Raw genomic sequence first — 14,659 nt, forward strand, 5'->3', positions numbered from 1 at the left:
AAATGGACAGAAATACAAAGCTTTTAGTTAATAAGTACGTGGATTATAAATATAATTTCATTTTGTTGTGCCACTATGGTTTTGTTAATTGATGCCACTGTATTAATCGTGTATTATTAGTCCCCCACAGTATACAACAGATACTGTAGGAGTCACAATCCATAAATACTAAATGTAAAAGAAAGTTTATCATAGACCATATAGCTATATAAAATTCTTTGGCAAATACAATAAATGCCTGTGCTTTGTTAATTTTATATCTTCTTTTATATGATAAACTACACAGCCATTGATTTAAAGTGGTTTATATCCAAAAGAAGCATATTCTTTTGTTCAGTAAAGCTAGAATATGTCACTTTACAGAAAGTTGTGCACAGCCAATATACATGTCTCCTCTGATTTATCCTGCCTGCTAATCCTAGCATGCACTGGCAATATCTAAATGACTATAATTCAGTAGTATATCTTTATTTTAAAATCCCCCTTTTTTCCAGCTTTAATGGGGAACGAAACTAGTATTTCCACACTTTATTTTCTTTTATGTATTGTTTCCCTCTTTGTTTAGCTTGAACATGCGAAAGTTACACAGACAGAGTTGATGCGTGAGTCATTTAGACAGAAACAAGAAGCAACAGAGTCCCTTAAGTGCCAAGAGGAACTTCGAGAGCGCCTTCATGAGGAGTCCAGGGCCAGAGAACAGCTAGCTGTGGAGCTCAGTAAGGCTGAGGGTGAGCAATTTGCCATTGACAACTAAGGGTACAGAAATTTCAGTCTTAAAATAGAGACTTTTGATGCATAGCCAGGTTTGGAAGCCATCAATCTAATCTAGAGTGACCATTAAAAAGTACTTGTGGTTTATCTTCAAAGTTCCTCCAAGCTATATATATATATATATATATATATATATATATATATTTAATTATAAAAAGAATGTATAGAGTTACAGAAAATATTAATAATTTCAGAAAATACCAAAAAGGATGGTGGTGACTTGTTACCATAATCACACCATCTTAAGACAACCTTTGTAATTTAAAGATGAGCAAACTGAAGCTAAAAGATGTTATTAAATTGTTAAAGGGCACCATTACCATTAAATGGTGATTCCAGGCTTTGAATCTCTAAAGCCCTATGCTCTTTTTAATTCTTCTCTGCTGTTATGGGTGTTGGCCTTCTGAAATTACTTAAAATACCAACTTTCTAATTTTCAAAATGTGATTCAGTTCACAAGCATCTAATTTGTATTAAGCTTTTCAGAAACTTATTGTTTATATCTGTTTAATAAAGTGAGTTACACCTACGTGATGTGATACTTTAGTATGGCAAAGTATTAGAAAATTCAGAGAAATTTCATGTTTATGCACAATGGTAAACAAGGAAATGTCTGCATTGACCATACCCTATTAAAGGTTGATAGTTGTTGTGATGAGCAGCAAATTCATTCAAGACTTTTAATAGGTTGGAATGATGGAAAGTTTTGCTAACAGTACACCTTTTGTTGTTAATATTAAAACCTAGTGGTTGAATCTGAAATGAATAATAGTTCTATTTTCTGTTAATTTTATTTTATAGGTGTCATTGATGGCTATGCAGATGAAAAAACTCTTTTTGAAAGGCAAATTCAGGAAAAAACTGATATAATAGATCGTCTTGAGCAGGAGTTGTTATGTGCAAGTAACAGATTGCAAGAATTGGAGGCAGAGCAACAGCAGATCCAAGAAGAAAGAGAATTGCTGTTCAGACAAAAAGAAGCTATGAAAGCAGAGGCAGGCCCAGTTGAACAAAGTATGTATTTTCAGAATTTGTATGAAACATTCCTCTGATTTTATTTATATTCTTCAAAGGCTTAAGGTGGCTTTTTTCCTCTTTCAGTGCCATTATTCATATATTTTATGGAGAGATTTGAAAAATTATAAGCAAATCTACCTTATAGATAAATGTCTCATTAGCCAATCATGTGTAATTAGGTTTGTTTTTTTTTCCTTTGTCTTTTTCTTTTTCCTTAGGCAGATGTTAACAGGAAAAGATAGTTCTTCATTTATCCTCAGACTTCTGCTTCAAGAGAAAGCTGCAAATAATGAGGCAGGATATTTTTAAAATTGTATAAGGTTTAGTTCTAATAGCAGAGAGGCAGCAAAAATGTATACTTGGATTAAATATCTAAAAGCACTGATCTAGCACTAGTAATGAGCAGGTGGAGGGGATTTTTGACTTGCAAGCAGAGTAGATTTAAAAAGGTCAGTGGCTGGTAGGCTGACATCTAGTTTAATCTAAGTAGGAATTCAAATAATACTTAAATGTATAAGTAACCTTTCATTTTTCATTAAATAAGAAATTAAGTAATATCTTGAAGTGAAAGTTTGTTTAGCGGTAAATGTCAGTCTTTGTAACGATGGAACTTTAAATCCTGTTTACCATGTCCTCTTTTATGTTACACATGCAGTTGGATTTTTAAATGTTTTAATTTTTCACTTATTTCATTTTTTCAGTTTAGAAATACAGCATACATTTTTGTAATATAGTTAAGTTTCTTCCGGCTGCTCAAATTAATTAAACAGGTTTAGTTTGGAATTTTTAATGTGGAAAGTATATGTCATGCAAAATATTCAAGAAATACTGGAACTTCTCAAAATATTACCAGTGATAATCAGTGTCTTCAACTCTTGCTTTTGATACGTGTGTGTGCATGTGCATTGTCCCATTTTAGGAAGTGGGAGACATATAAATTATACTTTTGTTGTGTCTTTTTTGTTGTTTTTCTCTATTCTCCTAGGACTAGTAGATGCTGCAGTCGATGCAGCAGCGGGAGCAGGTGTGTGTATACAATTGCATGGCCAGTGTTTGGGTGGTAGACTTGAAACTCCAAAATGTGGGTGACCTCTGGATTTTCAACCAACTAACATCTCTAGTTTTGCAGTGTTGCTGTTGTTTCATACTTACAGTTTTTAACAACAAAAAAACTTTTCTTACGATAAAAGTACAAATTTTCATTGAAATTAACATCTGAGATTCATATTGACCATCATCTTATGATGTCTGTTTTTGCATAGAGCTTAAAACCATTTTGATTTTTTTTGTTTGTTTGTTTTTGAGATGGAGTCTTGCTCAGTTGCCCAGGCTAGAGTTCAGTGGTGTGATCTCAGCTCACATCCACCTCAGCCTCCTGAGTAACTGAGACTACAGGTGGGAGCCACCACGCCTGGCTAATTTTTTGTACTTTTAGTAGAGACGGGGTTTCACCATGTTGGCCAGGCTGGTCTCCATCTCCTGGCCTCAGGTGATCTGCCCACCTCGGCCTCCCAAAGTGTTGGGATTACAGGTGTGAGCCACCGTACCCAGTCAGTTTGATTTTTTTAAGAAAACATTTAATAAATATATTAAACTCTTTCAATCTATGAGTTTTTAAAATGTTCCTTCTAAATCAGGAAGTATGTAAGATGATGGTAGCAAAAGATCAATAAAATTTAATAAGAGACTTTCTGGTTGATTTATTTTTGTATTAACATCTAATATTAGTATTGTTTTAAAAGGAAAGCTGTTTTCTAGAGATTCCTAGTCCTGAGTACAATATTGGCATACCAGTTAATTTAAAGACCCTAGGGATATGTTCTTTCCATTTTCTTCATTAGAAGATTGTTTTATTTTTACTATATAAACTGTTATATTAATAATAATAGCTAACACATAGTGCTTACCATACCTCAGACACTCTTCTTTACATATATTCACTCATTTAATGCCAGAATAACTCTAAGAAATCAGTAATAATAATATTCTCAGTTTACATATAAGGAAACTAAAGGACATCATCGTAATTGTCACATGGGAGATAAGTTGCTGAGCTAGGTTGAGCCTACAGTCTGTTCTTAAGCACTACACCATACTGCCTCTCATAAATGTCAGTTTTTCCTTGATTCACATACATGTGACCATGCAAAAGCAACTCAGGAATATGGATCTAATAAGGAGTAAGACTAACAGGAAATTTCAATTATAGCTGTATTTATATTTCTGTAACTCTTAGACTTGCCTTGGTTAAAGATTTACAGTGTTTGATCTTCATGTTTATTGTGTATGCAAATAAAGTTGACTTTATGGGTTTGGAATGAATTGCTTTTTGCCTGAGGTGAAGAAAGCAGTGAGTTTTTTTCTGTGCTTGAATTTAATTGGACTTTGTTCTTTACCCAATAGTAAAAATAGATTTTTTTTGGTCATTTGCTATGTTGTTTTCACAAAAATATTATGTTTAGTGACAGGACATATTTTTGTTAATTCTGTATAATTTTATTAATAGCTTGTTTACTTATATAGAAGTATTTTAATATAATTTTGATATTTTCATAAGAGAATATTTACTTTCATGTGTATTTAAAATTATTCTCAGCCTTTTATTTCATGAAGGTAAAATTTGAACATTGTTATCAGGGATTTCATTATCATAACATCATTAATTATGATTTAATTCAGTATACTTTGTATTAATGCACAGAATTACTACAGGAGACAGAAAAATTAATGAAGGAAAAACTAGAAGTACAATGTCAAGCTGAAAAAGTACGTGATGACCTACAAAAACAGGTGAAAGCTCTAGAAATAGATGTGGAAGAACAAGTCAGTAGGTTTATAGAGCTGGAACAAGAAAAAAATGCTGAACTAATGGATTTAAGACAGCAAAACCAAGCATTGGAAAAGCAATTAGAAAAAATGAGAAAATTTTTAGATGTAAGTATTCTCAAGTTGAATATTGATTTTTCTCAGTAGAATGTTCTTTGCTAGTATACGAGGCTATGAATTTTAAATCATGAAAATACTGTTGAATTAGTTTTTCAATGTTTTATTAGGTATCGATTCTGCTAATTGATCAAAAAGTACTATTCCAATTTAAGACTCCAATAATTTTTATTGTACAGCACTCAGAATTAAAATCAGTACATTTTATTATGTATTGAATTATACATAATAAAAATTATAAGCCCCACTAGTTTACGTTTCCAAATTCAGATCAGAAGCTTATTCTAGTTTTTTATTTAACCACAGGGTAAGATAGGCAAAGAGATAATGGGCCACCACTGCTTCACCTGTAAAATATACACACAGGTGACAGTGTGGCCGTTGGAAATGGGCCTGGAACAGTGGTCATGCTGCCATTACTCTCTTCCAAAAAGATGTTAAATCTCTAATTTCACATTTTTTTTCCTTTGAGATTTCACTTAAACCTGATATTCTCTTCATGGATCAGAGAATCAGATTCTTACTCATTTTATAACTTTAGGCATAAAACCTAGATTAGGATTTAAGAAACTGACTTACCAAACAATTTGTTTTATTTATTTTGTTTAATGGCTAAACTAACAGTGGAATTCCTCCTTTGTTCCAAAAAAGGAAATTCATTTTAAGGTGAATATTTTTTCATCCTGTATTTAATATTACTTGAATAAAAAAAGAAATATACTTCAAATAATATTTAGATATTAATACTTGAATTTTTGTTGAGGAGCCCAAATAGGTTATATGGCATATAAAAAATAAAATGTTGGCTGGGTGCGGTGGCTCACATCTGTAATCCCAGCACTTTGGGAGGCTGAGGCAGGCGGATCATGAGGTCAGGAGATTGAGACCATCCTGTCTAACACAGTGAAACCCCGTCTCTACTAAAAAATACAAAAAAAAAAGTAGCCGGGCGTGATGGCGGGCGCCATCAGGAGGCTGAGGCAGGAGAATGGCGTGAACCCGGGAGGCAGAGCTTTCAGTGAGCCAAGTTTGCACCACTGCACTCCAGCCTGGGCGGCAAAGCGAGACTCTGTCTCAAAAAATAAATTAATTAATTAAAATTAAAATTAAATGTTATCTTTTAAAACTTTTGTGGTTTGGGATATTCCATAGCCATCAGTCCTTTGTCTTCAAACAAAACTAACGTGTCTAAAGGGGAAGTAAGAAATAATAGCTTCATAAATACTGTTTCTTCAGCTACTGTTATTATTATTATTATTAAACTTTTAGGAGCAAGCCATTGATAGAGAACATGAGAGAGACGTATTCCAACAGGAAATACAGAAACTAGAACAGCAACTTAAGGTTGTTCCTCGATTCCAGCCTATCAGTGAGCATCAAACTAGAGAGGTAAGAACTTTACTGACATTGCCCACTTTACAGTAATTTGTATCAAGTGTAAAATAAGATGCATATCATTAAAAACTTAAAAGTGGATTCTTTCTGTTGTATGTAAATCTTCAAAATCAGAAAACTTAATATTACTTAAGCAAGAGAAGGTAATTAACCCTAAAAATTGTTGGTATTGAAATTTGGAATCATTTCCATCTGCTTATGTCTTTTCCAATTAAATAAACTCTGTTTTATAATTTCTTTATTCCCATTCCTAACAAAAGTGACCAAAAGAGTTATCTGTGTTCACTCTTTACTTTCCCATTTCCTATTCTGTTATTAGTCCACTCCAGTGAAGTATCCAACCCTTGTTTCTCAGTAGGGTTATACCTTCTACTCCATTTAAATTGTTCTTGTGAAGGTGACCCAGAGCCTGACAGCTATAGCTAATATCCAACTCTGTCTCCATCCTACTCAACCATTCGGAGGCATTTATTGCAGCCTTCTGCTATAAATACTTCCTTCTCTTGGTTTCTGTGACACACCTACTCCGCTCGTCTCTCTCCTCTAGTCTTTGTTTCTCCTTTTCCTACCCAACATAAATGATGGAGTGCCCCAAAACTTACACTTGGGCCTCTTTTTATTTCCTATTTGTAGCCTCTTCCCAGGCAGTCATATATAAATGACTCCACGTCTGTATTTTCATCTGTGACATCTCTGTTAAGCTCCAGAATTGGATATCCAGTGCCTACTCTGTCTCTGCTTAGATGTCTCAAAATTAACATGTCCAAAAGAGAGTCTTGATTCCTAATTAGCCACAACCAGAGAAAGACAAGCGTAAAACATTTTCCTTCTTCATCTCAGTAAATTCTGTTCCTTCTAACCTGCCCCATTGCTGAGAACTAGAATCAGCCTTGATTCCCCTCTTTTTCTCAACCCCTACTTCCAACCCATTGATGGGTCAGATTGCACTACATCTTTCTGTTCTTTGCACTTTTGTTCATCTTCCTAAATCCCAGTTGTCATTTGTTTGCCTGGATCACTGTGGTAGCCTCTTAACCAGTCTCCTGCTTCTCCTTTTTCACCCCAACTACCTATTTTCCTCATAGAAACATAGTCAAAACTCCACATTTACCAAATGAATGCTACATAAATGAGAGAGGATTCACTGTATGAATACCTAAAGATGGCTTGTCATGGTGATAAAGACATTGTGTTTAGGGTAAGGCAATCCCAGTTTGTATCATGGCTCTGCCATTTACTAGGTAATGACAATAACTAAGTCAGTTAACCTCTGAAATCTCTGTTAATTCATTTCTAAAATAGAGATCATAATAGCACCCACATCATAGGAGTGTTGAGCCGGCACATAGTGAACACTTTAGTATTATTTCTGAAAACAATTTTTATTTCAAATGTAATTTCTGAACAGTTTAGTGGATTTCATTTCTCTTAAAAGAAAACCAAAGAAGTACAGAGTGCCTATCAACTCCTTGTAATAAAATGTTATCTACTAGAGTAGTACAAAAGTTATCAGTCTCCACAGTTTCTAGTTATTGCCCCATTTCTAACAAACATATTTTCGGCTTTTAAAAAGTAGTCATTTAGGGACCGGGCGCGGTGGCTCACGCCTGTAATCCCAGCACTTTGGGAGGCCGAGGCGGGCGGATCACAAGGTCAGGAGATCGAGACCATCCTGGCCAACACAGTGAAACCCTGTCTCTACTAGAAAAATACAAAAAATAAGCCGGGCGCGGTGGTGGGCGCCTGTAGTCCCAGCTACTTGGGAGGCTGAGGCAGGAGAATGGCGTGAACCCGGGAGGCGGAGCTTACAGTGAGCCGAGATGGAGCCACTGCACTCCAGCCTGGGCGACAGAGCAAGACTACGTCTCAAAAAAAAAAAAAAGTAGTCATTTATTGTTGTTCAAAGAATATTTAAGTTGTCATTTCCTATTATGTCGTTTTCTTTTACTTGAAAGGTTGGCCTGCTTCACTCATGAAACTTTTAAGAAACTAACAAAGATGTGCATGTTTGATTTTTTTTTTTCTAACTGTTGCACCATTTTATTGTACCTACATTGTTGCCTTTTTTTATCTTACTCCAAATCTTAATCAACTTATTATTATTAAAGTTTCTCCTCAGCAACTTTTTTTTTCCTTTTTCTCTTTAAAACCAACTGCACGTATCAGTGACTTTATTGCTATCATCCTTGAACCTGAAATTATAGTTAAGCTTGCATTCTTTTAGTGTTCTGAGAAATAACTATCGTTTTTTAGATAATGTCCTCAGAATATTTCACTGAAAAGAAAAGGTAGAATTACTTTATTTCTTACCATCACATGTTGCTTTTTTTAAAGTAAGCTTTCCTTCCTCACTTTCCTTACAGTACTACTAATCCTTCCTGTATTCTTCTGTCACAGAACCATTCACTTGAAGGGATCTCCATATTATTCTTAGGGAATAGGTCTTGGCACACATCATTATTTTGGTTAAAGGAGAAACGAAGACTAGAGACACTTAGGGAAACCTTCAAGATGCGCAGATCCCTCTCACTCCCCTTCATCCTTATCTCTTTCCTGGGCTGACGGAATGTATAGATTGAAAAAGCTTTCCCAATGACTGTTTTCAAAATATAGTCCATAAAAGATTTATTTAGGTCATTTTATCTCATACAAGAGTAAATCAGTACTCTGCAAATTTGTCATCTTTATTAGGATTTAGTGTGGTTGTGCCATTAGATAATTCAGCCTTATGAAAAATGCATTTTTCCCCTCTTCCTAGGTGGAGAAAGTCTTAGTCTTAAGAGAAAGAACTTTTTTAAAAGGATTACTTGACAGCAATATTATTTGTGATCTACTAGCGTTGCTTAATTTTTTCAACTTGTAAAATGTCACCTTTGTTGAAGACAACAGTTGCTATCTTTATACAAAGTGAAATTAGCATAACATTTTAAAATGCTTTTTGGAAAAAAGTTTTTGAAATGAAGATATGTTTTATATGCATTGAATATTCTTTAAAATGCTTGAGAGAAGTGTTTCAGATTTCAGATATTTTGAATTTTGTAATATTTGCATTATACTTACCTATTCAGCAGCCTAATTTGAAATGTAAAATGCTCCAATGAGCATTTCCTTTGAGCATGATATCAGTGCTCAAAAAGTTTCAGATTTTGACCTAGGCTTGTTGGTGTGCATCTGTAGTCCCAGGTACTCAGAAGGCTGATGCAAGATTGCTTGAGCCCAGGAGTTTGAGGCTGTAGTGCATGATGATCGTGCCTGTAAATAGCCACTGCATTCCAGCCTGGGCAACATAATAAGACTCCATTTGTTAAACAGACAAACAAAAAAGTTTCAGATTTTGTAGCATTTTGGATTGTAGATATCCAAAATGAGAGGTAACTCAACGTATACTAACTAGCTTGCTGAAATTTTTTTTAATTAAATTTTTTGCCTCTTATATTTCAGGTTGAACAGTTAACAAATCATCTGAAAGAAAAAACAGACAAATGCAGTGAGCTTTTGCTCTCTAAAGAGCAGCTTCAAAGGGATATACAGGAAAGGAATGAAGAAATAGAGAAACTGGAGTTCAGAGTGAGAGAACTGGAGCAGGCACTGCTTGTGAGTGCAGATACTTTTCAAAAGGTGTGGCATTTTATTTGGGCTAACTTTATTAAGTGTTTTAATGAAGAATGCTCTTAAATTATCAACTTCTTATAGGTATTATTACATAATATGTTTATGTCTCTGTTGATATCATAACCATTTCTGTTTGTTCTTATTTCCAAATGTTGCTTGCATGTCTTCGTCCTGAGAAGGAAAGAGTTTTTTTTTGTTGTTGTTGTTGTTTTGTTTTTTTGAGACATAGTTTCACCCTTGTTGCCCAGTCTGGAGTGCAATGGTGCAACCTCAGCTCACCACTACCTCCGCCTCCGGGGTTCAAGCGATTGCTCTGCCTCAGCCTCCCAAGTTGCTGGGATTACAGGCATGAGCCACCACACCCAGCTGATTTTGTATTTTTAGTAGAGATGGGGTTTCTCCATTTTGGTCAGGCTGGCCTCAAACTCCCAACCTCAGGTGATCCACCTGCCTCAGCTTCCCAAGTGCCAGGATTACAGGCGTGAGCCACTGTACCTGACCAACTTTTTAATTATTCACTAATTAGAAGTACACTTTCTACTTCTAATTGGAGAAACAGGATTGCTGCTTCTCAAAAAAAAAAGAAAAAGGAAAACTGGATAATCAGGATTTAATTTATGAAATTATGAGAAAATTTTTACATATTTAAAGGTAGAGGACCGAAAACAGTTTGGAGCTATAGAAGCTAAACCAGAATTGTCCCTAGAAGTACAACTGCAGGCTGAGCGAGATGCCATAGACAGAAAGGAAAAAGAGGTAAGGAGTTTATTTTTAAATGACACAGTGTGGTTTGAATTATTTTAAATCAGTTACCTTGAAAATATTATTTGAACTGAATGGAGTTTATGATCTAAAACCACAGTCGAGGCTGTTTGTCAGCTCAGTGCCAAAATTGACCTTGAACAAGGCAGTAAACATGTGAGTAAGCTGATGGGAAAGAAGAGTGCTCCAGATGGAATAGCCAGTGTAAAGGCCTCGAAGCAGGACGAAGTTCGGAGGAACAGGAAGAAGGCCAACTTAGCAGGCGTGTAGAGGGTGGAGAGACATAGTAGTGTTAGGACAAAAGGCAATATCTGTTTTCTCATAACCATAGAATAGATACTGAATTATTGCTGCTTTGCTGTGTGTTTTTATTATTATTATTATTGTATTGCCCTGGGAGATTATAGTGCTATTTTACAATATACAGAATATGTTCTTAAAACAAAAGAGTAATAGTAAATTGCTTTAATAGTAAAACAATTATATAAAGTTCTCCTTTGTTTCTCTGCCCCTTCTTCCAAAAAACTAAAACTTTACTTTCAGAACAGTGGTAACTTCAGCTTCCTAATGTATGACTTATTTAAGCCATTGTCTACAAATAGTTTTTTAAAAACGTATCCTACTCTACATTGTCTAGCTATATCTTATCATTTAAAAGGTTTAAAATTTTTTAAATTACATTTTTGTCTCTAATATCCTCAGGACACTTACTATATTTTAACAAATAGTTATGAACTTAAGCTGCTTTGAAAAATATAAGAATGATTTCGATATCAGCTAAAACTGTAGCTCAGAAAACTTGTAGATTAGAGGAGAAAAAAGGCATCTATGTAAGTGACTATAGTTGAAATCATTTCCATAAGAAGGATTATTTTCTCACTATCACATAATACTGAGTAATGTTTATCTGAGAGGCTCTTATTTATTTTAATTTTTGATTTTTTTGTGGGAGGTGGGGAGCACTTTTGTTTATATGTAACTATTTCTGTGTTTCAAAGAGTTAACATTTAAAGATTTCCCTTAAACTGAGAATTATATGTTACCTAAAAAGACAGACCTTCTAAACTGTACCCAAAGCAATGATAGTTGACTGTGGATAGTTGATTAACCTTACTGATTTTATGTTTTTATTATCTTTTGAATATAATATAGCACTGCTATCTTGAATTAAGTATCTAATAACTGTCTACCTTTTACTTAGAATCATAGTTGTTCAAAACTGTGAGAAACTTTAGAGGGCATCTGTCAACTGACTAATGTTTTTTACAGATAAGGAGAGAAGCAGTCAATGAGTAAGAGGTTAAACTGACAGCTGACCCTAATAACAGTAACAAGTACTTTATCAAAACCCATTCACCTGCCGGTAACTGGAGACTGAGAGACAGGAATATAAGAGTTAAAATGTCTTTTATTGAAATAACCTCTTAAGCAATTTTTCCCTAGAAACTAGGCACATGCTTTTAGATATCTGATGGAGTATAAAAATAAGATGTCCCTATGTATCATGGTATTTGAGATACTTTACTCTCAGAGCCTAAATTTGTATAAAACATTTTTTAAGTTTATTAGAAATTTAGAAATGCAGGATGAATAAAAAGAGGAGAAAACTGCAAAAGAAAGGAGTTTTAGAATTATAGGAGGAGGTAGTAAATGGGGAAAGGATTAGGATTTTAGAAAAAGATACATTCAATAGGTTTTAGCTCTCTGTAGAGCTAACGAGATCTAGCTTACAGTTCGCAATAATAAATAATAATAGTTAATTTTGTTGGCCTCTGTAATTAGACAGTACTAAGTATTTTAAATACCCTTTTACCATTAATACTTACTCTCTTCCCCAGGACAGGCTCTGTTATCTCCATTTTATAGATGTGTAAACTGAGCCTTAAGAGAGGTTAAATAACTTGATCATGGTCACACCTTAAGTGGTTGAAAAGGAGTTCCTCTCAGATTTCTGTGAGTCTGAAGCCCTTGTGATACTATACTGCCAAAGCATTGAGGCCTGTTTTGTCTTGTTGGTGAGAAGTATTAGACTGCCATTCAGCATTTAGTGAGCTCTTAATGTATGTGTAGCACCAGTATCCAGTTGTAAAACCAGCACTGGACATCAAGGAATCTACTGTGTAATTAAGGAGACATATGTACATTTGAAAGAGATAAAAATACTTTTTAAAAAAGAAAACAGGCCAGGCGCGGTGGCTCATGTCTGTAATCCCTGCACTTTGCGAGGCTGAGGCGGGCGGATCACTAGGTCAGGAGATCGAGACTATCCTAGCTAACACAGTGAAAGCCCATCTCTACTAAAAATACAAACAAACAAACAAAGCCAGGCGTGGTGGTGGGCGCCTATAGTCCCAGCTACTCGGGAGGCTGAGGCAGGAGAATGGTTTGAACCCGGGAGGTGGAGGTTGCATTGAGCCAAGATCCTGTCACTGCACTCCAGCCTGGGTGACAGAGCGAGACTCCGTCTCAAAAAAAAAAAAAAAAAAAAAGATGCAAATTAATCCAAACATTAATTTCAATTATTAGATAAACAAGATTAAAACAAATATTTACCAGCCTCTGTTTTTAAATCTTAATGTTCTTCTGGTTGTGGGTGGTTATAGGCTCAATAACAAGAGAGCCTCCTGGTGCTAAACTAGAGGCTGACTGAATAAGAGGAAAGAATGTCCCATAGTGTCATTTGGGGGACTTGAAGTCTCTGATATGATGCCTGAACTTCAGCTACTTAGAATAGGAAAGTTAGTGCTTTAGACCAGTGCATTTCAAACTTCAGTGCACATGCGAATCACCCAGAGATCTTGTTAAAACACAAGTCTTATACAAAAATTAACTCCAGACGGATTAAAGACTAAGACCTAAAACCATAAAAACCCTAGGAGAAAACCTAGACAATACCATTCAAGACATAGGCATGGGCAAAGACTTCATGACTTAAAAACCAAAAGCAATGACGACAAAAGCCAAAATTGACAAATGGGATCTAATTAAATGAAAGAGCTTCTGCACAGCAAAAGAAACTATCATCAGAATGAACAGGCAACCTACCGAATGGGAGAGAATTTTTGCAATCTATCCATCTGACAAACGGCTAATATCCAGAATCTACAAAGAACTTAAACAAATTTACAAGAAAAAAACAACCCCATCAAAAAGTGGACAAAGGATATGAACAGATACTTCTCAAAAGAAGACGTTTGTGTGACCAAAAAACATATGAAGAAAAGCTCATCATCACTGGTCATTAGAGAAATGCAATTCAAAACCACAATGAGATACCATCTCATGCCAGTTAGAATGGCGATCATTAAAGAGGAAACAACAGATGCTGGAGAGGATGTGGAGAAATAGGAACGCCTTTACACTGTTGGTGGGAGTGTAAATTAGTTTAACCATTGTGGAAGATAGTGTGGTGCTTCCTCAAGGATCTAGAACTAGAAATACCTTTTGACCCAGCAATCCCATTACTGGGTATATACCCAAAGGATTATAAATCATTCTACTATAAAGACACATGCACACATATGTTTATTGCAGCACTGTTCACAATAGCAAAGACTTGGAACCAACCCAAATGCCCATCAATGATAGACTGGATAAAGAAAATGTGGCACATATACACCATGGAATACTATACGGCCATAAAAAAGGATGGGTTCATGTCCTTTGCAGGGACATGGATGAAGCTGGAAACCATCATTCTCAGCAAACTAACATGGGAACAGAAAACCAAACACCACATGTTCTCACTCATAAGTGGGAGCTGAACAATGAGAATACATGGACAGAGAGAGGGGAACATCAGACACTGGGGCCTTTCAGGTGGTGAGGGGCTAAGGGAGGGGGGGTAGCATTAGGAGAAATACCTAATGTAGATGACAGATTGATGGGTGCAGCAAACCACGATGGCACGTGTATACCTATGTAATAAACCTGTGCATCCTGCACATGTATCCCAGAACTTAAAGTATAATTTTTTAAAAAAGATTAAAAAGGAATATATAATAGAGGTCATTTCCTATCTGATTACTGTAAAACAATAAAATGAGTCAAAAGTTAAAAAAATAAAACACAAGTCTGGGGTGTGACATGGCATTTTGCACACCCAACATGCTCCCACATGATGCCAACTCTACTGCTCTTGAGACCACACTTTGAATAG

At 35.3% G+C, this 14,659-nt stretch overlaps 1 protein-coding gene across 2 annotated transcripts in view; it reads left to right on the plus strand.

Moving 5' to 3' along the window:
• Positions 1 to 14,659, plus strand: part of AKAP9 (A kinase (PRKA) anchor protein 9) — a 174,353-nt gene that overhangs the window by 122,151 nt on the left and 37,543 nt on the right. Inside the window, exons 23-28 of one of the 2 annotated variants that reach the window (XM_011963235.1) lie at positions 566 to 728; positions 1,573 to 1,785; positions 4,490 to 4,722; positions 6,001 to 6,120; positions 9,568 to 9,744; positions 10,390 to 10,494. In XM_011963235.1, coding sequence (XP_011818625.1) covers positions 566 to 728; positions 1,573 to 1,785; positions 4,490 to 4,722; positions 6,001 to 6,120; positions 9,568 to 9,744; positions 10,390 to 10,494 — 1,011 coding nt within the window. The remainder of the gene's footprint in view (positions 1 to 565; positions 729 to 1,572; positions 1,786 to 4,489; positions 4,723 to 6,000; positions 6,121 to 9,567; positions 9,745 to 10,389; positions 10,495 to 14,659) is intronic. The other variant, XM_011963236.1, reaches the window with a different exon arrangement.

Source organism: Colobus angolensis, unplaced genomic scaffold, assembly GCF_000951035.1.
Source record: "Colobus angolensis palliatus isolate OR3802 unplaced genomic scaffold, Cang.pa_1.0 Scaffold605, whole genome shotgun sequence".
Classification (NCBI taxonomy): domain Eukaryota; kingdom Metazoa; phylum Chordata; class Mammalia; order Primates; family Cercopithecidae; genus Colobus; species Colobus angolensis.